Here is a 24,454-nt window from a genome sequence, read left to right on the forward strand (position 1 = left end):
TCTCATTTACACTAAGGCCCCTTCTCCCCATTCTCATAATAAAGAAGGGTCTTAAATGAGTGTAAATGCAATATGTGCTCACTGTCAGAGTTGTGTAAAGGAGCTCTGGTGTAAAAGAAAATGAGGCCCTGGAATTCTCAGTTAATGCACAGAGTATGCTACGATTCTTAGCTGTATGGTTCTATATTGATTGTATTGTTTTTGCACTTCTGCCGTTGTGCACTGCTTTGCTCGTTTGTGAAAAGTGCTGTGGTACATTTGCAATATAGTTCTGTTTTGCAGGTTAAGTGTTCCTAGCTCATAGGATCTGCTGGCCATTTCCTTTTAACACTGTACGTATCGATGCAGGTGAATTCCAGTGCTGGTTTCAAAATACAGGAAAACAACTTCTATGTACCTGAAGTGAAAGGGATTTGGGGACAGCCTTGGCTTTCGAATGAAGCAACGGTAAGTATAACATCTTTCCAAAACTGCAATATATTTTCTTGTTGTTATTTAGGAAATTAGAGATATTGGGGCCAAATCCTTGGGTCCAGCCCTTCTATCCCCAGTACAGCTTAGAAAGCTCTACAACCTCTCCGATCCTGTGGCTACTGGGCATTGGGCTGGCCCCGATACGCCATTCAGAACAGCAAGGCTCTTCTAAGTTGTGCCAGCTGCCCATGACTTCCAAGGTTGTTTTGGCAGTCAGAGATCGACTGGGCACAATCACGCCCCAGCTACACCTCCTTTTCCATGGCCACATCTCCCCTTCACTGAGGGCTTGGAAGCAGAGTTAGCATAGGAGGAAACATTGGTGCTCCATGATCTGGAGATTCCCCCATGCCTGACGTAGCCAAGCCATTGGCCAGTCATTGCAAAGCAGCTGCAATGGGAGCCAGGATCTGGCCCATTATATTTCCTCTTATTTTTGTGTTTAACCATTCAGAATTAATGTACCCTTATACAGTCCTTTGAAACTTTTTTCACCAGGAAGCCAACAGAACATTTTAATTTCCTTTGAGTCATGGAAGGGCGCTACGTAACAACTTCAAACAAATTTTCACTCCAGATTTTGTTTGTTACTGAGACCCACTCTGCAAACTAATTTTCACTGGTTTAACCAAAGGCATTGTTTCCAATTCTTGCAGTTAAACTGGTGCAAAGCCCATTTTGAATGATATTAAAATTGACATAAGCCATTTTTAAACTGATTCAAGAGTGTCCACACAGGGCTTTGCACTGCTTTAATTTAAATGAGTCTGATACAGGAATATGCAGAAATCGCATCCGGGAGAATGGGGTATGACTTCAGGACTCATGCTGATTGGATGTGTATTCATTATTTCTAACTAGCAGCTTTAATTCTGCACACAGTACCAAGTGTTTGTTACATGAGGCTGTTTTATAGATTTTCACCTTTTCTTAGCCATAGATTTAATCAGGTCTTTTCTTTCTTGGGGAATATTCCCTGATTCCATATATCAGTGACTAGCCACTGATACAGCTGCATCAGGGCAACTCCTAGTGGGTTATAAGCCATGATGATTTGCACTATGCAAGGGGAAGGTGCACCCATGCAGATCACAGCTGCTTGTGGCTTTCCCTGTCAATACTAGGGGTTTGCACTAGTTCAGCTATATCCGTGGTTTGGCACTGATAGCTGAAATCCTCAGCATAGACAAGGGCTAAACTTCATCCTTGAGGTCTCTCCTATCTTTATCTAATAGTGGACTTTGTTTCTGAGTCTCATTGGTTCTTAGTTTGCAGAGTTTTGATATCTGTTTGTTGTGTGCTTGCTGCTTGACTGAAGTATGCAGTGTGGTTTGTTGAGGGGCCGGTGTGCTGAGTTTAGTGGCCTGCTAGGCAAGGCTGAGAGCTTCTTAAGGAGGCTTTGTTGCCTAAGCCCTTTAGGATCCATTAACTGTTAATGAGGGAGCAGGGCTACTCTCCCTCTCAGTTTAACATTCTCTCAGTTTAGGCCAGGGGTGGGCAGACTTTTTGGCCCGAGGGCCCCATCGGGGTTGCGAAACTGTATGGAGGGCCGGATAGGGAAGGCGGTGCCTCCCCAAACAGCCTGGCCCCTGCCCACTATCCACCCCCTCCCACTTCCTGCCCTCCCCCCTCAGAACCCCTGACCCATCCACCCCTCTGCTCCTTGTCCCCTGACTGCCCCCCCCCCCGGACTCCACTCCCTATCCAAGCCCCCTGCTCCCTGTCCCCCGTCTGCCCTGGCCCCTATCCACATCCCCGCCCCCTGACAGGCCCCCCAGGACCCCATCCCCTATCCAACCCCCCTGTTCCCTGTCCCCTGACTGCCCCCCCCAACCTCCGCCCCATCCAACTGCCTCCTGCTCCCTGTCCCCTGATTGCCCCCCGGATCTCCTGCCCCTTATCCAACCTCCCCCCCCCCCCGCTTCCTTACCATGCCACTCAGCAGCAGGACTGGCTTATTGGAAAGCCTGGGAGGTGGCAGGTGCAAGCAGCGTTGCCTGTGCGATGGCGTGGCTGCGGGGGAGAGGGGACAGTGGGGGAGGGGCTGGGGGCTAGCCTCCCTGGCCTGGAGCTCAAGGGCTGGGCAGGACGATCCTGCAGACTGGATGTGGCCCACGGGCCATAGTTTGCTCACCTCTGGTTTAGGCCAACAAACACCCCCCCACCCAAAAAAACTGCAGGAATATAAAAGAATGCAGGCAGAAGTCCAACAGTAGAGTGGGGTCGATCCAGTTCATTGCATGAAATATATGATTACCTGCCTGTGGGCAGGTGGCATGTGTGTGCATTCAGTGCAAGGAGCTCATGGTCCTCACAGACCAAGTGTGGGCTCTGGAGACCAAAGTGGCCGAAATGGAGGAGCTAAGGGAGACAGAGAGGGACATAAATAAGACTTTCCAGGACAGTGTAGAATGGTCCCTCCCCGAGTCTGACAGCCCCTGAGAACATCAAACTGGTGCAGAGGGAAATGAATCCATAGTTGGGACGCTCCTTCCAGATGTCACGGTATCCTCTTGCACTGAAGATACCTCTCTGGGGGAAGAAATCTCAGTTATTAGGAAGAGATGGCTAATAGTGATGGGAGATTTAATCATTAGAAATATAGATAGCTGGGGTTGTGATGACCGGGAGAACTGCATGGAGAATTGCCTGCCGGGTACGAAGGTTGTGGATCTCTCCAGACATCTAGACAGTCCTATGTGCAGTGCTGGGGAGGAACTGGTGATCGTGGTACATGTAGGTACCAATTACATAGGGAAGGATAGGAGAGAGATCCTGGATGCCAAATGTAGGCTATTAGGTAAGAGATTGAAGTCCAGGACCTCCATGGTAGTATTCTCTGAAATGCTTCCAGTTCCACACACAGGGCCAGGGAGAGCTGCAGGGTCTCAATGTGTGAATGAGACAATGGTGTAGGGAGGAGGTTTTAGGTTTATTAGGAACTGGGGCACCTTTTGGGAAAGGAGGAACTTTTACAGGAAGGATGGGCTCTTCCTAAATCACAATGGAACCAGATTGCTGGCATGTAAAATTGAGAAGATTGTAGAGGAGCTGGGGGAAAGCTGACCGTACAGAGGATTGAGACATCCCACAGAGGAGACTCTATTAACAGGGATTCTCTATATCCTAGTAAAGATGAGAGGATAGAAGTTGCTAGATTACAGCTAGGACCTGAAGAGAAACAGTCAAGTGAAAAAGTGTCCCATTCAATTACATCACATGAAGGCAGACAACTAAAAAATGACACATTTTATAGAGTACTTGTATACAAATGCTAGAAGTCTAAATACTAAGATGGATGAATTTGAGTGCCTGGTATTAAGTGAGGATATTGATAAATGAGGATTAAATGAGGATTTTGATGCATCAGAGAAACTTGGTGGAATGATGATAATCAATGGGATATGGTAATACCAGGGAACAAAATATATAGAAATGACAAGAGTAGATCATGTTGATGGGGGAGTGGCACTAGATGTGAAAGAAAGCATGGAGTCAAATATAGTAAAAAAAAAAAAAAAAAAAAAAAAAAAAAAAATTAAATGAATCAAATTGTATCATAGAATCTCTATGGATAGAATTTCCAAGCCTGAATAACAAGAGTATAGCAGTAGGAATATACTACCAACCACCTGACCAGGATGGTGATGGTGATTGTGAAATGCTCTAGGAGAATAGAGAGGCTATAAAAGTAGAAAACTTAATAATATTGGGGGGATTTCAACTATCTCCATATTGACTGGGTACATGTCACCTCAGGATGGGATATTGAGATAAAATTTCTAGACACCATTAATGGCTGCTTATTGGAGCAGCTTCTCCTGGACCCCACAAGAGGAGAGGGAATTCTGGAATTAGTGCTAAGTGGAGCACAGGATCTGGTCCAAGAGGTGAATATAGCTGAACCACTTGGTAATAGTGACCAAAAAGTAATTAAATTTAACATCCTTGTGGGAGGGAAAATACCAAAGCCCAGCACAGTAGCATTTAACTTCAGAAAGGGGAACTTCACAAAAATGAGGAAGCTAGTTAAAGGAAAATTAAAAGGTACAGTCACAATAGTGAAATGCCTTCAAGCTTCATGGAACTTTTGTACATGAAACTTTTTAAAAACACCATAATAGAGGCGCAAATTAAATATATACCCCAAATTAAAAAACAAAGTAAGAGGACCAAAAAAGTACCACCATAGCTAAACAACATAGTAAAAGAAGCAGTTAGAAGCAAAAAGGTATCCTTTAAAAATTGGAAGTCAAATCCCACTGAGGAAACTAGAAAGGAGCATAAACTCTGGCAAGCCATGTGTAAAAATAGAATTAGACAGGCCAATAAAGAATTTGAAGAACAGCTAGCCAACGACTCAAGATCTAACAGCAAATTGTTTTTTGCGTACATTAGAAGCAGGAAACCTGTCAAACAATCAGTGGGGCCACTGGACAATGGAGGTGCTAAAAGAGCACTCAAGGAAGACAAAGCCACTGAGGAGAAGCCAAATGAATCCTTTGCATCTGAAGGATGTGTGGAAGATTCCCACACCTGAGCCATGCTTTTTAGGTGACAAATCTGAGGAAGTGTCCCAGATTGAGGTGTCAATAAAGGAGGCTTTGGAACAAATAGATAAATTAAACAGTAATAAGCCACCAGGACCAGATGGTGTTCACCCAAGAGTTCTGAAGGAACTCAAATATGAAATTGCAGAACTATTAAGTATGGTGTTGTTAGCCGACGGCCAAGGATGTTTGGTGAGGTGCCAGCTATGCCCGTTTATACCATCCGTGACTTTAACCGCTAGGACGCACTGTCCCTTTGCGGCGGGCAGCCCGGGCTAGGCTGACGGATGCCCCAAGGTCCTAACCACCCGTGACTTTAACTGCTAGAGCTCAGAGCTCCTTCGCAGCGGGCAGCCAGGATTGACTGACAGGTGCCCCAAGAGTTTGCCCCGTGGAGTCGGCACAACTCAACGCTAGGCTCTTAGTACTCTCACCTAATGGCCAGGCTTTAGAGCCAAAACGGCTGAGGTTCTTTAATTGTGTTGGCTGCTTTACAGTAAACCAGAGAAAACAAGTCAGGCTTATGCACAAATGGTTACCACAATTTATTAAGCTAGATTCTAATCATGTGGTTACAAAATTGCTAGTGCCTACTTATTTAAATGTAGAGATGTTACACACACAAACAAGTTACAAAACTGAAGCCACAATCCCAAAGAAAGAAAACAAAGTATAGAGCTCTATTTCAAAATATGTGTACACTAAAGATAGGAGATCAGGTGTGGGTGCTTCTTACCCTCCTTGCATCTCTCGATTCCAGCGGTGCCAAGCCAGGATCGGTCACTCAATTCCGCGGAAAGACGAATAAGGGACAAGGCGTAGGGACCCTCTTAGCTGCAGAAGCCTTGGGAGGCTGTCACTTATCTGACCAGCAGATAGATAGTGAAAAGCACTCAAAAATCATGGTGCTGTAGGTCCCCTACTTATACCTCTGTACTCCTTTATTGTCTTTCTCCTTTCTTATGCCAAATTGAGGCTGGTCTGTCGGGGTGACGCCAGCTCTCGCAAGAGTAGTTTACACTTGCAAGGGAGAGAAACAATAAGTTTCGACTACTGGACATTTCTTTTATCAGGGTAAATATTTTCCCACCTAGGATGTTGGTGTGTGTGCATCACGCTATTTAGTAGGGGCTAAGAGCCATGTCTGTCACAGGGCCTCTGCCTGCTGTGAGCTTAATCCTTGTATCTGCTCCCAGAGGCACATTGTAGCAGCACACCTGTGCTTTCACAGCTTCAAAGGCTGTGCTGGAATATATGTTAAATGCCCTGTTCCGGCTTCCTCCTGTGTTTCCAGCAATGCTGGTCTGTTGGGGGGGGGGGAGGGGGCTGGCTGTCTGGCTACAGGTGTAAACAATCACTTAAATGGGCTTTGGTACCAGATGACTGGCGGATAGCTAATGTGACACCAGTTGTTTTTTTTTTAAAAGACTCCAGAGGCGATCTTAGCAATTTTACGCCTAACTTTAGTGCCAGGCAAATTGGTTGAAACTATAGTAAAGAACAGAATTATCAGACACATAAATGAACACGATTTGTTGTGGAAGAGTCAACATAGCATTTGTAAAGGAAAATCATGCCTCACCAATCTGTTAGAATTATTTTAGGGGGTCAACAAGCATGTGGACAAGGGTGATCCAGAGGATATAATGTATGCGGACTTTCAGAAAGCCTTTGACAAGGTACTACACCAAAGGCTCTAAGAACGTAAGAACATAAGAATGGCCATACTGGATTAGACCAAAGGTCCATCCAGCCCAGTATCCTGTCTACCAACAGTGGTCAATGCCAGGTGCCCCAGAGGGAGTGAACCTAACAGGTAATGATTGGTGATCTCTCTTCTGCCATCCATCTCCACATGCTGACAAAAAGAGGCTAGGGACACCATTCCTCGCCCATCCTGGCAAATAGCCATTAATGGACTTAGCCTCCATGAATTTATCCAGTTCTCTTAAACAAAGTAAGCAATCATGCTCACTGCTATAACTATAATGCCTGGGGCCAAATTTCGAAAGCAGCTTTCAGAAGTGTACCGAGTTTGTAAGTGAAAACCTTGCACTTGTGCATGCAAAATGCCAAGGGCCTGATTCTGATTTCAATGGGACTACTTGGTAATGAGGTATGGTGCATTGTGAATAAGGGTGCAGAATATCAGGCTTTAGAGCTGAGGTACTCACAGTAGGGAACAGAACCTGTAAGTGGCTATTTTAACAGACTAATGGGGGATTTCACTTCTGGACATTCCTTTTAGAAATACTGCCTTATGTACATAACATGACTCTGAGATAGGACAGAGGAAGAACTGATAATCCAGCTTGTCTTTATCACAGTGACATTCTAAATACATTTTCCTAATTGAAAATGAAACTTTCTTGTAATTTCAGAAGGCTTTGTTGAAACTGACTGCATACCCTTGCATCTTTGACATGCAAGATAAGATTGCGGTTTATGAAATTGACCGCCAAATTCTGTTCAGGATATATAACGTAAGTATTGCCAAAGTCAATGGGTTTTTTTTAACAATTTAAAAACTAAAAGAATGTAAAGCTTGTAATGCATTGTCTATTTTGTTTTGTAGGCAAACTCTTTCCTGGTGCCACGAGGTCTGTGGTGTTTAGAGATCAGAAGAACACACCTTGTGGATGATGTGTGGCAGTATTTGAGGAGCGCACCACCTAAAACATTTGAGAAATTCTTGAAAGTAAGAAATCAAGCTTGATTATTTTGTTAGCTCTGAATATATTGCTCTAGAGTACTTCGCCTTTATTATAGCTCATAACCAACAAGGACATCTTTTCAGCATTCATCAGGCATTTTAAAATCCAGTTAAAAATGAAGGAGGGAAAAGTATCATGGAAATTACTGAAAAGCATGTTCCATGTAGGCTAGAATTAGCTTCTCAATCTTGGCACACGTGGCAATTAAGCTTTGTTTGATTAAAGCAAGGGGCTAATACAAATACCCAGTGAATGGCAGGTGGTTTAATTAATTATGAAATAGCTTGGGTGGGGGGGGATGACTTGCTGGCTAAGGGAACTGGTCATGGGCAACCTGCATAGATCTCACTACATAGGTTTCTATTTTCCAAACTCATATTAGCACTACCCAATGGAGTACTCTTTCACTGCTAGGTCACCTCCTTATGGCTGTTGGGTAGTCTGCTGTATGTGAAAGTGGTGGCCAGGCAAACCAATGTGTGTACAACACATCTCCATGATCAGCGCTAGGGGCCAAGAATTGACTTGGCCACAGAGACTAACTGCTGCTGTCCTGAGTGGAGATGGTCCCCCGCACACCATGGAGGAGACGCCCCAGTGGCACAGCATGGGAGATGACTGTGTTGCTCCTGCCTCTGCTGTACCATCATGTAGTTACAAAGGAGGCCTCCCTTTCGATTTCTGTCGGTCTGGCACCAACGGTGATGGAAAAACAATTAGATGGATGAGTGACTAAGGTCTTGACCTTGCAGGAAATCTGGGTAGTGGACTTTAATGGAGCTCAGCATGGGCACAGGATCAGGATCTGCATAGATCTCACGACAGCATCATAGGGTCATAAAGGGCTCTATGTTCCAAACTCCTAGTATCAGCACTACGCACTGGAGTGGTCTGGTTATCCGATCTATGCCACGAGAGACCGCAAATGCAATAACTCTTATTATCCAATATTTTTTTTTCTTTCGGTGGTGGCCCTTCTTCCCTGCCAGCGGTTCCCACCCCGCATCTACCGCAGCAGTGCGAACACGCAGGTTCACTCGGCCGTTTATGCCATGACTTACAGCATCCAATGCCCTGCTTGCAGCTTTGCTTCATTAAGCAACACATCAAAAATATTGTCTGCCCTCCCAGATTATAACTAGTTGCTTTTCCCTAGAGCATCTTATGACTGTCTTATTACTGTCTTCTGATGTCTCAGTAGCTAAGTCTTTAAGAATATTTACCTGTAGTTTGGTTTCTGTGAAAATGGGATAAATATGCTACCTGATTCCTCTCTACCTCATAGTGTTGGGCAGTGTCATGGCTTGCTGTCGTCTTGTGCTATATCCAAAGGGGGCCAGCTCTTGTTTCCCAGAGTTAGACTTGAGGGGCAGGGAGGTAGCAAAGAATGAATCTGGTAGACTTGTATTCTTTGATTTATTGCTGTATTTGTTCTGTCAACTTCTACAAGTGGCTCTATCTTACTTAGGGTCATAGTAGTTAAGTTATAGACGCGCCCCACAGATGACTGAGTCTATCCCAATGCAAGGAATAGCTTTCCCCTACGCCATTAGAAGCCACAACCAATGTTAACCAGTCCCCACAAGGCCGTCCCTAGGGGGATGCAGGACCCAGGACATGGACGCTGAGTTTCTAATCTGCTGGGGGTTGCTCCCCCTGCTCTGCCTGGGCCCTGCCCCCACCCCGCCCCTGCCCCCACCCTGCCCCACCTCCCCCGAGAACACTGCGCCCTCACTTCTCTCCCCTCCCTGCCAGCACCTCCTGACACCGCAAAACATCTGATCTGCGGTAGGCGCTGAGAGGGAGCGAGACCTACCGGTGGGCAGGAGAAGGTTCTGGTGGGGAGGCTCCTCACCCCTCAGCTCCCCGCTGCCCCCTGCGGGGCCCCCAGCAGTCATCCCGATTCACCATACCTAAGGGATGGCTCTGAGTCCCCATATATGTGACCAGCCAGAATCACAGGCTCAGAGATGCACTTTGCGGGAACGTATATAAATCGCACTACCCAGATAGGTATCCAACACACAGATGTTACTCTTCAATTTTAAGATGGAGATATTTGTTACTGAGCTGTAAATGGAAGCACATTTCCAACCTAAGCTTAAAAGGTTACGTAGGGAGAGTTTTCTGCTCCTTCACCCTTACCCTCTTGCATTTTACATCAAGGTGGCAACAGTATGCATAAGGACAATTTGTACATGTATGGTCTAGCTCATGCAGGGGAGTCACTTTTGCTACCACCATTCTGTGTCTCAACATCACAGCTGTCTCTCTCTGTCCATCTAGGAGTGCCTATTTAAGTTAATATGACTGGCACTGGTTGATTAAGGGCTGTCTACATGGTGGGGTAATGTACTAAACGTGGCTGTGCTTTCTAAAGCGCACAAATGTGTTGTGTGTTAATTGGTCCCTGCAGACCCTGCTTTTGCACTCTAATGGTTCCCTAGTAGTGCACTTTAACACCGTAGTTTCAAACAGAACTATGTTGAAGTGCACCACCAGGGTGTACCCAGACCAATTAATACACAACGTGTCCCTGCGCTTTAAAAAACACTCCACCTCCATAGCGCGCATTACCCCACCTAAGACTTAGAAATGGGTGAGAACCAAGAGTCACCTAACAGCAAACAGCGGGTACTTTAATAGGCCAGATTCTAAGCCCTGCTCTACTCCCTTTGTACTGCATTTCCCCAGACAGCATAGATCTGGCAAGGGGCTGGGGAGAGGGTCTGGTTGCTGCAAGCCGCACTACTGCTATCCCCAGCTGGTAGGGACCTTTGCCGGTTGGCACAGGTTCCAGGAGCCCCCAGGCTACTATCCCATGAATAGGTGTGCCAGCTCTGCTATCCTGGCAATCATAATAATGCCTATTTCAGTAATAACAAATGCCCTGTCTTCCTTCCCCCTATAATTTAATTAGAGACATTACTTTTCACTACCCCATCTAAAATTAGACCTATAGTGTTACAGGCACATAAATGGATGCCACCTACAACGTGGCTACATTTCAGTAGGGACCGAAGAGCTCCTAATGCAGAGTCTGCAAAGCACATGTGGATACAAGTTTGATGTATTATACTCTTTATTTCCATAGTACAGTAAGACAAATGCATTCTACTGCAGACATCAGTTCAAACCAGCAAGGCAACTACCGAATTATGGTGCTGCTCATTTAAAGAGGCATAGTGAAACTCACCATAACCTATTTAAAAAAATTCATCTCAATCAGTGCACAACATTTATTCTTTTCAAAGACACAACAACTTTGACGGGCTAGTAGCATAGCCTTACAACTCACCAATAGGTTTTGCTGGGACATGCTAACATGGAGGAGGAACAAGAGAAATGTTATTTAATTATCTCTCTCAGCAGTAATGAGGCCATTGTGCATCAAGGCTTGTGCAGAAAGTTACATTTTCAGGCATCATTGGGAGATTAATAAAGACCACCACTTATGCTAGGAGACTATTGCAACTGCATGGAATATAATATTAGGGTGTGGGTAGGTGAAGATACATCGCTCTCTCCAAGCAGCCACAAGGTTGGCAAGTCTATTTTTGTGGTGCCTTCCAAGCTTTTCCTTATTAGTTGTGTCTAAAAAGTTTAATACCCATCCAGATCCAAAGGTGAAAGAACACGTAAACTGGTATGGTAATAGGAAGAAGCAGACTGTAGAAACACAAACTGGTTGTGCTGGTGCAGCCCTCTGGGAACTTTTCATCCACACTGGCTGAATAAAACAGACCCACTAAGGACAACAGTGGAACAAGTACAGTTAGCGTAGGCAGTGACAGAAACATCTTTCTTCCCCAGTTACTGTGGGCGTAGGTTAGTCTTCAGGTTTTGTCTGAATGATGACGGCTATCTAGGTTTGCTTCGGTTCCTCACCCTGGGCCTTTCTGTCAATCATCCTTGCGGCCTGAGGGATCATATTAGGAATGCCATCAATGATCGGATACGCGATGCCCAGCTCTTTGTTAATTAGTTCATTGGTGGATGCTTCATACCTGGTTAAAAAAAATTGAACAGTAGATACAATGACCTGGGTTGTTGTTGTTGTTGTTGAAGATTTTGGGTTGGGGTGTTTTTTTTATTTTTGGAGGGGGGTGAAAGACAACTGAAACGAACATCTCAATGGAAGTATGTAGCTAGAAACTATGGAACTAGTAGAATTATCCTAACAGAAAGTAACCAGGACACATTCTCAAAGCAGGAAATCATGCCTTCAGATAAAGATACTATTTAGAATGGAGGTAGGGTGTGACTCTTCATAACAATTTATAACATTTAAATTATGAAAATGAAAACTCTCCTTAAGTGCTTGGGCACCCTACAGCAGTGCAGTTGTGAACTAAGATTTTGTGTAGAAAATGCCATTCAGCTCAGTTGTACTTCACAATTATATTCTCAAGGCTATTCATAGGGTACTTTCCGATTGTGTTTGTGTCTGCAATGGCAGAGGTGTAAAAATAAATTATGGCAAACTGTAGCTTCCACAGAGCACATGTGCTAGTCATGAACCCTAGAGATTACATTGAGTTCTCACCTTTTTGCTGTGTTTCAATTAATTCTAGTAGATATAAATAGCATGCCCAAGGAGGTGAAAATGGAGGAAGAGCATGAGTGGGTGTGACACACACAGACACCCCTACCTTCCATTGTAACTCCTTTCCTTCTCCCAGGCAGATATACAGTTCAGTTAATGAACAGCTGCAGAAAATTGGAAGTGAGTGACCTGCCAAAATTGACTTATCTGATGGTATAGGCTCTCATTCAAATTAACTTTATGGCTGATTTAAAAACCAGCTCCTTTTGCGATGAGAGCAGAGGTTGGCAAACTATGGCCCGTGGGACCCTCCTGCCTGGCCCCTGAGCTCCTGGCCCGGGAGGCTAGTCCCCAGCCCTTCCCCCGCAGCCTCAGCTCACTGTGCTGCCAGTGCCGTGCTTGGGGAGGGGGGGGCTGTGAGCTCCTGGGGCAGTGCAGCTGCAGAGCCCGGCGGGACCTGGTGCTCGGTGCTGCGCAGGGCGTGGCTGGCTCCAGCCGGGCGGCACGGCTGCCTGTCCTGGTGCAGCCACTCGGGAAGGGGGCAGGGGGATTGGATAGAGGACAGGGGAGTTCAGGGTGGTGGTCAGGGTGTGGGTGGGGCTCTGACAGTTAGAGAGCAGGGAACGGGGGGGTTGAATTGGGGGCAGGGGTGCCAGGGGCGCAGTCAGGAAGGAGAGGGGGGACTGGATGGGGTGGGGGTTCCGGGGGCAGTCAGGGGACCGAGAGAAGGGGTGGATGGATGTGGCGGGGGGCAGTCAGGGGACCGGGAGAAGGGGTGGGTGGATGGATGTGGCGGGGGGCAGTCAGGGGACAGGGAGAAGGGGTGGGTGGATGGATGTGGCGGGGTCCTGGGGGTAGGGGCAGTCAGGAAGGAGAGGGGGGGTTGGATGGGGTGGGGGTTCCAGGGGCAGTCGGGGACAGGGAGAAGGGGTGGGTGGGTGGATGGATGGATGGGGCAGAGGTCCCGGGGGGGGGGGCAGTCAGGGGACAGGGAGAAGGGGTGGAGGGATAGGGCAGGGGTCCTGGGGGGGCAGTCAGGAAGGAGAGGGAGAGTTGGGTGGTGGGGGGGTTCCAGGGGCAGTCAGGGGACAGGGAGAAGGGGTGGATGGATGTGGCGGGGGGCAGTCAGGGGACAGGGAGAAGGGGTGGTTGGATGGGACAGGGGTCCCGGGGGCGCAGTCAGGAAGGGGGGGGGGGTTGGATGGGGTGGGGGTTCCGGGGGCAGTCAGGGGACCGGGAGAAGGGGTGGATGGATGTGGCGGGGGGCAGTCAGGGGACCGGGAGAAGGGGTGGATGGATGTGGCGGGGGGCAGTCAGGGGACCGGGAGAAGGGGTGGATGGATGTGGCAGGGTCCCGGGGGTAGGGGCAGTCAGGAAGGAGAGGGAGGGTTGGATGGGGTGGCGGTTCCGGGGGCAGTCAGGGGACCGGGAGAAGGGGTGGATGGATGTGGCGGGGGGCAGTCAGGGGACAGGGAGAAGGGGTGGAGGGATAGGGCAGGGGTCCTGGGGGGGGCAGTCAGGAAGGAGAGGGAGAGTTGGATGGGGTGGCGGGGGTTACTGGGGAGGTCAGGAGACAGGGAGCGGGATGGGGCAGGGGTCCCGGGGGGGGGGCCAGCAGGGAATGGAGGGGTTGGATGGGGCGGGGGTCCCGGGGGGGGGCCAGCAGGGAATGGGGCGGGGGTTGGATGGGGCGGGGGTCCCGGGGGGGGCCAGCAGGGAATGGGGCGGGGGTTGGATGGGGCGGGGGTCCCGGGGGGGGGCCAGCAGGGAATGGGGCGGGGGTTGGATGGGGCGGGGGTCCCGGGGGGGGGCCAGCAGGGAATGGGGCGGGGGTTGGATGGGGCGGGGGTTCCGGGGGGGGCCAGCAGGGAATGGGGGGGGGTTGGATGGGGGGGGCCAGCAGGGAATGGGGCGGGGGTTGGATGGGGCGGGGGTCCCGGGGGGGGGCCAGCAGGGAATGGGGCGGGGGTTGGATGGGGCGGGGGTCCCGGGGGGGGGCCAGCAGGGAATGGGGCGGGGGTTGGATGGGGCGGGGGTCCCGGGGGGGGGCCAGCAGGGAATGGGGCGGGGGTTGGATGGGGCGGGGGTCCCGGGGGGGGGCCAGCAGGGAATGGGGCGGGGGTTGGATGGGGCGGGGGTCCCGGGGGGCGGGGGCCGGGCCACGCCTGGCTGTTTGGGGAGGCACAGCCCCCGCCCAACCCTCCCTCCATGCAACTTCCGAAAGCCGGGGCGGCCCTCAGGCCAGCAAGTCTGCCCGCCCCGCCTGAGAGGCTCTTGCTGTGTTTTCCAGCAGGACAGTGACGTGTCACTTCGGGTCCCTGCTGGGTTAAAATCTCGTCTCCCAGCAGGACGGGGCGGGAGCCACGTGGCTGGCGGGCAGAGGACGCCGCGGGGGCGGGGAAGGGGAGCGTGCTGGCTGCCGGCAGGAATTACGGGGCCAGGGTCTCGGGCTTGCCCCGTGCGGCGGCAGCAGCAGCTCCCCAGGGTCCCCGAAGCTCTCCGAGCCCAAGGGAAGGGGCGGGAGGCCGGCCTCACCTCAGCGGCTGCTTGGAGAGCGGGCAGACCAGGAACTGCAGCACAGCCGGGTCGAAGGCCGCGGGCTGCTCCTGGCCCTCCGGCCTGTCCGAGGAGTGGCTCAGGGCTGCCCCCGGGCCGGGTCTGTGAGCAGCCGCTGCCGCGCCGGCTCCCGCGGGCTGGGGCTGCCCGCAGAGCAGCACTGAGGCGAGCGTCCTGCTCACAGAGCGTCCTCGCATGGTCCTGCTCTGCCGCGGCTGTGCTGACTCACAGGGCCAGCCTCCTCCTCTCTGCCCCTCCTTCCTTCCTTCCTTCCTGCGCCGGCCTGGGAGAGTCCCTGTGCAGCCCGGGCTGCTTGCCCCTCGGTTCCTAGTCATCAGCCGGTGCTGCCTTGCTCTCAGCTGCGCCCACCCCCCTTGCTTCTCCTGCGCTGCGGTATTCATAGCAGCTGCTCTTGCCTTGGTCCCAGCTCCTCTTGCCCTTCGGCCCCCGCCAGAGGTATTCCGTTATCCCTGGTTTCAGCCCTGTTAGTCTGTATTCGCACAAAGAAAAGGCTTCTAGTGGCGCCCTTATCACTGTCACTTGGCTCGCCACGCTGTCAGCTAATTAAGCTATTTCTCCCATGGTGTGGGAGGCAGGCACGGTGGTCTCTATTTTCGAAATACTTGGAGACTCTCGGAGACTCAGGTGTAGGTACTACATCAGTACCATACTAGATTAATGGATCAACAGAGGTAGCCATTTAATCTCATTCTCAAACAAGGAGGAGTATAAATCTGTTTGAAGGTGCCACCAGACTCCTCGTTGTTTTTGGGGATACAGACTAACACGGCCACCCCCTGATACTTAATCTCATTCGAAGCACTTCCCTGAGCAGGTCAACCATGGCGACAAGCTGAGGCTACAGCTGTTTGTGCACCTCTAGGAAAAGTTGTTGGACCATTCCCATACATACATTCCCATACATACACTCCCCCGGAGTTGACAAATTGTACTCGTGTGGAGGGTCAGCAATACTTCCTTGTGGGGAGTTAATTTTTAGTCTATTTTTATTTTTAATCTCACTGATGAGGAAAGAATTTGTTGAGTTGATTTCAGTGGGACATTGGAATTTCTTTTGAAATCTTGCTTGTTCAACACATTACAGCTTGACTGCTCTAAATCTTTGTTTTCAGAGATTTATAACTTGCTCAGGAAAAAATGGTTCCAGTGGGAAACTGGGAAAAGAGAATCTAGGGTGTTTTAAACCCAGTTAAAAAAAGAAAAACAAACAAAAATACCAAATACTTAGTACCTAATGTCATTCAGTGTCATAAAAATAATGAGACAAAAATTATTACATTTTGGCAAGTGAGCTTCCCCATAGCCCGCATTTAGACCTGAATACCTGCTGACATACAGAAAAAATCTGAACTCCCCAAACTGGGTCGGCAAATGCCCCAGATAATGCAGCACTTGCTTTGATGTTTGATGTCGCAGAGCTGCCCCACCAGAAGAGGGCACTCTATCAAATATTTCAGTAATCATACAAAAGGTAACTGAAGCACATGGAAGCCACATGTGTTCCGAATGTGGACACGGCTACTGGATTTTGTAGATGCTATTTACTGCTGCTATGATACGACAGGGATGGAGCAGCAAAACACAACTGGGAGGTGAAGTGGAGGAGCAAAGAGGGGAAGGGAACGTATGGGAGAGATTGGAGGAGTAGAGAAGTATATTGGAGAAGTTGAAAATGCATTGGGGAATAGAATGAAAGAGCACTTCAAAGAAAGCATACCACAAGAGAAGACTTGAGAGAGAGAGAGACCCTGTATCAGGCATGAGAGAGCACAGAATAATGGGAGTGGGAGCCTGAATTTATTACAGACGTGCAAGAGGACATTTCCTTGGATTCTTTTATACTTTACAAGTTGAGGCCTATGTGACTACTATACATGCTATAATTTTTTTTTCATAAGCATGTCTAACACTCATTTTAAATTAACAAAGTATTACATTTATTTACACAACAGTCAGGCTTAGCTGTTCAGGAAACTCCTACCTGGATAATTTATTTCTATCCAGGGGTTCTGAGATTATCAGAAACCATGACCCAAAAGATCATGTGATTTATTATTGTCGCTAGAATGGCAAGAAGGAATTACAGCTATATACAGCAATCCACATTTGGGGAGTATAGAGTTTTCTGAGAACCAGTATACAAATGATGCAGAACAGTAAATACATATAATTTTATTTTAATGGCATTGTGTGTGCATGTGTGTGTTATATATAACAAATATCAGGGTTTTTTTTAATGCAGATATGGCTATTATTTGGAATTAAAATTGGGTAATACCAACTGATTTCCACTAGATGGTGCTATGCTGTTTATAAAATAAGGTTTAAGCTCAAGCTTCTGTGCTTATTCCAATGTAAAAAACTACCAGTAGTGTTTTCGGTAAGTGAATGTATTGTTATCAAAAGGCCAGTGTCACCTTTCCGTTCTCTTCTCCCACTGAGCCATCTCAAAAGACAGCCTTGGAAATAGTAGTCTCCTGCTTATTCACACAGCAGGCATGGTACATAAAGCCACAGTGCAAATTTGCCCCTTGTGTAGCCATTTACATCGGGGCAAAGGGAGTGTAGAACATTACCAAGTCAGAATGATAGCCTTTTCCACCCCCCACTTGGCCCTGATGTAAATAACTGCACAGGTTTCAGACCAACAGTGATATATATCCTAGGGGTGAAATTTTGTCCCCATTGAAATCAATGGGAGTGTTGTCACTAATTTCTTTGGGGTCAGGATTTCACCCCTCATGCATATAACATTCACGTGTGGCTTATCATCATTAAAGGGGGTGTCAATAGCTGTCTAGCTGGCATCTTTCAACAGCACTAAGAGCAAATATTGGTGAAGCAAAGGAACCTGTGAAAACTGGGCAGGGGAAGAATTAGTGCCTTGGATTTAAGGATAAGGATCTAATTTGTCAGATTATGGTACCAGTACTGCCAACTTCAAGCATTCAAAAAAATCACTAGTCAGGCCCCCAAAATTATAAAACTGTCTTAAAATGCATAAGATCTTTAAAAATAATACATTTTGGATTCTTTTTATTTGCTTTCTGGTTTTAGGAACCTGCGTTCATGTTTTGAAGCTTGCTTCTGCAACTACAAAGGCTAGACATTTTTTTCAAAATGTTTTTTCACATATGCACATGATTCCAAGAGCTGGGGCTTTCAGAAAAATACCAACTAGCACAAGACTCGAAATAAAATTATGATAGCTGACAACACTGTGGTATCACTTATAACTTTTCCTCCTTCTATCTCCATCTCCTGTCCAGTATAACAGATGATGATCATTCAAGGGTAAACACACGGAAGTGTTTCATGCTGAACAGCCACTGCAGTTATGGGTATTCAATTTGTTATTGCCACCTCTGCAAACGAGGGCCCCAATCTTGCAATTTCATATGCATTGACAGTCCCTTGCACCTACATCGAGCTCTCTGCAGATTTCAGGGCCCAAGTAACTGCCTAGTGCTGGGAGGAGTTGTACAAGTGATCATTTCAGTATGGACACAAGAGCAGTGATTTTCTTGGGGTCTTTTTGGACTGTTCAGGTGCAGTTCGTTGGAGAACAAGGTATTGATGATGGAGGGTTGTCCCAGGAGTTCTTCACTATCATTACAAGGGAACTGTGTTGTCCAGAAGCACAGATATTCAGAAGTTTGGAGGACTCCAAGCTGATTTGGTTCCCCTCTCAGGTGAGTTATTAAGATGATACTATTTTTTAACCTCACCTTAAAAAAAAAATCTCCTTTTAGCTGGTATTTCCCCATATGACTGTCACCCCTTCACGTTTTTATGAACTGGCTCACCATCTGGGTCATGTCTTCTGTGAGAAACAGACTTAGAAATGCTGCAGGTCTCCCTGTGGGCAGTGCTTGGATTCCACTGAGCAAGCTCAGCCTCCATTAGGGGAAATCCTGGAGTCCCACCAACAACCAGATTCTCAGTTAAAGGAGTTTCCAGTTCATATTTTGGGCCTCAGAAATGCTTGCTCCTTTAAATAACAGGCATAGGGTTCTGTATGTATGCCGTTACTTCTTTATTTATGCATAGGGTATGTTCACTGCAATCAGGAGGTGTGATTGTAGGACACGTAGACAAACATGAGATACTTTTGAAGTTAGCTCAAGTAACAATCGCAGCGAAGCTACAGCGGCACGGACTAGCCCTGTCTGCCCAGGACCCTGGGCATATACTTGAGTGAGTGTCATCTGTGCTGCTGCAACTTCACTGCTATTGTGAGATCAAGGTTCGCTCAGGTGTATCTACATATGCTGCAATCACACCTCCCAACTGCAGGTTAGACATAACTATAAGAGAGTGTCAGTGACTTGCCCAGGCACTCAGCAGCAGAACGATGAATACAATTCACGGATCCAGATACCCAGTCCCCTGCCTCTAGCCACTAGACACACTCCCTCCCCACCATAATAAAAGTCAGTAATAAGGGCTTTGTTTTGTTTTTTAAACACACAAACTAGGTACCAGGAAGCGAAGACACCTTTTTCCTGATTGGCACTCTGTTTGGAATGGCACTGTATAACATGAAGATCGCTCCCTTTCATTTCCCTCTAGCTCTGTACAAAAAGTTGCTGGATATTCCACCCACTCTAGAAGACTTAAAAGAGCTGTCTCCTACAGAAGGGAGGTATGAAAACAATTTCCCAAGCTTTGTGCCATTAAATAAAAGTATGTGGGGGGGGGAGGGTCTCCTACTTTGTGGTGTGCATAGAAACCACTAAAAACAGAGCTAAATACAGTTATTCAAGTACATGCCTTCAATGAACTTATAATACCATACTGCTTTTGATATGATAATACTAGGACAGGGACATGCTCCAGAGATGAGACACTCAGGGTACGTCTGCCCTGCAAGTGGATTGCAGCACGTGTATACAAACCTGAGTTAGCATGAGTACCACTAGCAGTGAAGCTGCAGCAGTGTGGGCTAGCTGACTGGCTCAGTACTCAGAGTCCTGGGCGGGCTTGTATAGTTGATACTGATGCCCGCGCTGCCGTGGCTTCACTGGTATTGATATTCACGCTAATTAGATTGCGGATAGCTCGGTATGTCCACATGTGCTGCAGTCACTCCTTCGATTTCAGTGTAGACACACCCTAAGGGTGAAACTCTGCGCCCACTGAAGTCCACAGTGAAACTCCCTTTGTCTTCAGTGGGGCCAGGCATTGGACAAGCAGGAGGTTGAATTGCACCCCTGCAAACGGACAAGTTAAGGGCTTGTCTACGCTACCAAGTTTTGTTGACAAAACTTATGTCGACACCCAAAAGTCAACAAAACAAAAAAATCGCCACAGGGTGTTCACACTTGCTCCCTCTGTTGACAGATCATGTCCACACTGGGGAGACCATCATCGACAGGGTGAGCAATGCACTGTGGGTATGTATCCCACAGTGCAGTGTTGTGGGAAGAAAGAGCTGATCGCTGCATACCTTGAGATTCTCTCTGGGTTCTCCCACAGCCCCCTCAGCTGCCGAGAGCAGCATCGTGAGTAGCTGTGGGAGCTCTCCACAGTGACACGAATGACAAAACAGCGCAGCAGTCTGGCCTCCTCCCCCACAGCAGCAGTCTGCCTGCCGCTATGTTTCTAGCGCAGGGCAGAACAGGAGCATTCCAATGATTTGCTCTTTCTTTGTTTCCCAAACGGAGCAGCACACAGATACTTCCCGGAGCTTTGAAAGGGGAGAGGCACATGGCTGCAGGGAAGCAGAGATCAAAACACTGAGCAGAGCAATCAGGGCAGGCATTGTGGGATACTGGCAGAAGCCAGTTCTGTCGACAAAACAGTCAGCAGTGTCTACACTGGCTCTTTGTGGACAATAAAGGGAGGGGGAAAGACAAGTCTCTCATTGGGGTGGAAGTTTTTTGTCACCAAAACTGGGTGCTTTTCACGACAAAAGTCCCATTGTAGTGTATATGCTCTTGCTGTTTTGTTGCCAAAAGGCAGTTTTTGGCGACAAAACTTGCGAGTGTAGACAAGCCCTAAGAATGTTGTTGGCTATAATTTAGACCTGGCTGAAACAAAGCTGCATCTTATTTAATAGTCTCCTGATTGGTGGGTTATACATTTCTGTTGTGATTCCATTTTAACCAACTTAAATGTTTAGTATAACGGAATTATTTCTCTATGCTGTGATCATGTCAGATCTGAAAAACTAAGCTTTGGTTGCATTAGGTTTTGAATACGAGATTTCAGATATGTACAGCAGGAAATGGTGGTGGTGATTCAGTAGATAGTGTTATTATATTGGTTATGTTATAACCAATGTCCTATCATCAAGATGGGGATACTGTGGTGCTCATTCTGGCTGAGAAGTAAGAGACCAGGATCACAAAGACTGCATGGCAATTTATTTTGTTTGTTTTTTAATAGCATGTCTATTTCCTTCAGTGTCTTGGACAAGTTCCAACTTAGTTACTTGCATTCTGCCTACCCAACCTCCTCCCCCTGCTGTTTCACTTCTTATTTCACTAACTTGCACCGCACTTATCACCATGGCAACTAAGTGCTTCACACAAAAATTAAAAGAACAAACTATGAATTACATCAGTGAATCAAATTACCAAAAAATCTTCACTTCCTGTCTTAAATTGCTGTGTGGTGCTGCTGTGCACAACAAAATTGTTCTTATCTATCATCCCCATGGTCCATGATGGAATTGTCTTGACTCAGTAAACATAGCAGCCTCAGGCCTTGATTCTGCACACACTTACATATGTGAGTAACTGTCAGTGGGACTATTCATGTGTGTAAAGTTATTCACCTATATAACTGTAGGATGGGGGTCCGAGGCTCCAGTCCTACAATGACCTGGGTGCAAACTGACCCATACGTCTGCATGGAATTCCTTGAAAGTCAGGGGGGCTCTGCTCAGGCCACATGAAGCTCATTGCTGGATCAGACCTGAAGTTTATAGACCAGTTGTAGACCAATTTGTGGGTCATTCGGAATGAATGGTGCTAGATAAGATGTAAGACAAAAAATGTGTATATGTACAGAAATAGAAAATATTTTGCTAATTTGCATTAACAAAATTATTTAGAGTCTATTTCCATATTGCTTCTTGTCTGACAGGAATCTTCAAGAAATGCTGGATGAAGACTATGATGACATCCTTGAGAACATGATGATGGATTTCACAGTAAGCCATTATCATTCTACTTACGGGCCCAGCTCTGCAAACACTTATACACAGAGTAACTTGATTTATGAGTAGTCCCGTTGAAATCAGCACAACTGATCATATAAGTTAAGTCCTCACCTTCATAAGTGTTTGCAGTATCAGGCTCAGTATAAAGAATAAGAATGGTATGAGTAAACCAGCATTCAATTTTTTACTTTGCCTTTGACTGTTGTAGATAATGAAGGAACAAGGAGGATCTATAGTTTCCATCGAACTTAAAGAAAATGGTGCAGACATTCCAATCACAAAGCATAACAGGTAGTTTTCTCCCTCTTTCTCTACACACACACGCACACACTTCTTTAAGCATCTAGTGTTTTAGTTTCTGTCCTGGAAGAGGTATCGATTTATTTATATATATATATATATATATATATATATATATAATTTGATTTTAAACTGTAAGATTTTTCTTTCGAGCAAATTGTTTGTTACATAGGACAGAAGGATAGTTGGAAGTAAAAGTTCATTAACCTTACAGTGTATCAGGGATAACCTCAACACAGGGGTAACTGGGAGATGATAGTCTTTGGTCTGTGTTATGCAGAAGCTCAGAAATGGTCCCGGCTGGGCTTAAAATCTCTGAATCTGAAAGCCCTATTTAAGCCCTATATATAATATTTAAAATGGGTAGATGATATAGAACTACAATTCCAGTGAATCATTCCTGTCACAAATAAAAAGAAGAATCAAACTGAGTTAAACCTGTGTAAATCCAGAATAATTCTGTTGACTTCAATGGGTGTTACTCTGGATTTATTCCACTGTAAAACAGAGCAGAATATGGACCAGGGGTCTGTGTTCATAAATGTGCATTCAGCACAAAATAAAGAATACCTGCCGTGTCTTACTCTGGGACCCTTGGCTACTACTACAATATAAACAATTAATAAGAATGACCTTATAATGTATAAAAATAGCACAGAAAATGCATTCATGGGGGTGACTGAATTGACAGTCATTTGTAGTGGCCATTCGTGTTTGTTTATGTACATAAGTAATCCTATTGAACTCAGCGGGATGGCTACGCATGTGCACAATGTTTCTTGCATGTGTTGGATTAAGGCCATATTGTAGGTTTCCCCTTTAAAGTTGTCCCTCAGTCTGTTTCACTAAAAGCAAGAAATCTACAGCATTCGGTTGATATCTTTGCAGGAAAGAATACGTCAATGCATACGTGAATTATGTGTTCAATGAATCGGTAAAGAAGCCATTTGAGGATTTCAGGAATGGGTTTTTAAGAGGCTGTCCAGCTAAAAAGTGGAAGCTCTTCCTTCCTATCGAGTTCCTTACTGTTTTCCGTGGACATACAAAATATGACTGGAAGCTGCTGGAAGAGGTAATGCAGTCCAGCAGAGCATGCACCTGCTTCACTTGCTGAATATAGGTTCCCTGTCTTTGTTCTTTTGTCGAGTACATATCCCATGAATGAGAGAATAGGTGGTTCAGGGGCCTGGTAAGAGATGAGGGGCTTTTCACTTAGGTTCACACCAGTGACCCAATTAATTGTTCCTAGTGGCTACTAGTCATTTTGGGGCTAAACAGGTTGATATTCCTTTAAATTCTTTTGGGTTGTGCTGTTGTCTCATTTTTAGTGCTCTGTAGCCAAAGAAACATGATCTGGAGGTCCATGCTGCAGAGTACCGCACCAAGCATGCTTTGGGCACTCAAAGTAAAACAGTAGAAGAGTGGTGCCTTTGCTGACTATGCGTATGTACAGCATCTAGCACCATGGGGCCCCAGTTATGGCAGGGGTCGCTAGGCATTACTGTAATACAAATACTAATTACAATTTTCAGAGCTCCACCCATTACACCCTTGTTGGAAATTTGCCCCATATGAAAGACACCCCTTTGGTTTTCCTGGTACCACTTCTTAAGATTAAAAAAAACAACAAACAAGAGAAGAATTAGAGATGGGCCTAAAGCAATACCCCGGATCTGACCTGAATCCTTCCCTCCCACCACCTTCAAGCTGCAAAGTGGGCATGTTAGAAATCCATTCCCAGATCTGAAATCCATGTACTATACTCCTTTCTCTCTAGCTGGTTGAGGCAGACCCTTGATTAGAGTGCCCTGAACTTCTGCGTTCGTACAGGGGTGTTTAAAAATCTGAAATAAATAGGATGAAACTCAATGAGTCAACAATGTACCACTGTTGCAAAAAAAGTGATAATCATTCTGGGATGTATCAGTAGGAATGTTGTAAGCATGCCATGAGAAGTAGTTCTTCCACTCTACTCAGCACTGAGAAGGCCTCAACTGGAGTATTTTGTCCAGTTCTGGGCAGTGGGCACCACACTTCAGGAAAGATGTGGACAAATTGGAGAAAGTCCAGAGGAGAGCAACAAAACATGACCTATGAGGAAAGACTTAAAAAAACTGGGTTTATT

General features: G+C 46.7%; 3 protein-coding genes across 3 annotated transcripts in view; 1 reads left to right on the forward strand and 2 right to left on the reverse strand.

Annotated features, from left to right (window-relative positions):
- Positions 1–24,454, forward strand: part of LOC140910225 (E3 ISG15--protein ligase HERC5) — a 46,477-nt gene that overhangs the window by 17,545 nt on the left and 4,478 nt on the right. Inside the window, exons 14-21 of the mRNA XM_073340678.2 lie at positions 349–447; positions 7,406–7,507; positions 7,600–7,722; positions 18,410–18,553; positions 19,340–19,506; positions 21,954–22,020; positions 22,238–22,320; positions 23,218–23,401. Coding sequence (XP_073196779.1) covers positions 349–447; positions 7,406–7,507; positions 7,600–7,722; positions 18,410–18,553; positions 19,340–19,506; positions 21,954–22,020; positions 22,238–22,320; positions 23,218–23,401 — 969 coding nt within the window. The remainder of the gene's footprint in view (positions 1–348; positions 448–7,405; positions 7,508–7,599; positions 7,723–18,409; positions 18,554–19,339; positions 19,507–21,953; positions 22,021–22,237; positions 22,321–23,217; positions 23,402–24,454) is intronic.
- On the reverse strand, positions 10,803–11,538 carry PIGY (phosphatidylinositol glycan anchor biosynthesis class Y). The gene has a single exon (XM_073340681.1). The coding sequence runs from the start codon at positions 11,536–11,538 to the stop codon at positions 11,323–11,325; it is 216 nt and encodes a 71-aa protein (XP_073196782.1). The 3' UTR covers positions 10,803–11,322.
- On the reverse strand, positions 11,604–15,081 carry PYURF (PIGY upstream open reading frame). Its single transcript, XM_073340680.2, has 2 exons — positions 14,820–15,081; positions 11,604–11,745 (listed from the first exon to the last, which is right to left on the reverse strand). Exons 1-2 carry the CDS (start codon positions 15,035–15,037, stop codon positions 11,604–11,606), a joined length of 360 nt encoding a protein of 119 aa, XP_073196781.1. The 5' UTR covers positions 15,038–15,081.

This window comes from Lepidochelys kempii, chromosome 4, assembly GCF_965140285.1.
Source record: "Lepidochelys kempii isolate rLepKem1 chromosome 4, rLepKem1.hap1, whole genome shotgun sequence".
NCBI lineage: Eukaryota > Metazoa > Chordata > Testudines > Cheloniidae > Lepidochelys > Lepidochelys kempii.

Coding starts and splice junctions, on each gene's coding strand:
- PYURF (XM_073340680.2), bottom strand. CDS start 15,037: ATGCGAGGACGCTCTGTGAGCAGGACGCTCGCCTCAGTGCTGCTCTGC. Junction 11,746..14,819: donor CTCTCCAAGCAGCCGCTGAG/GTGAGGCCGGCC, acceptor TTTTTTAACCAG/GTATGAAGCATCCACCAATG.
- PIGY (XM_073340681.1), bottom strand. CDS start 11,538: ATGTTTCTGTCACTGCCTACGCTAACTGTACTTGTTCCACTGTTGTCC.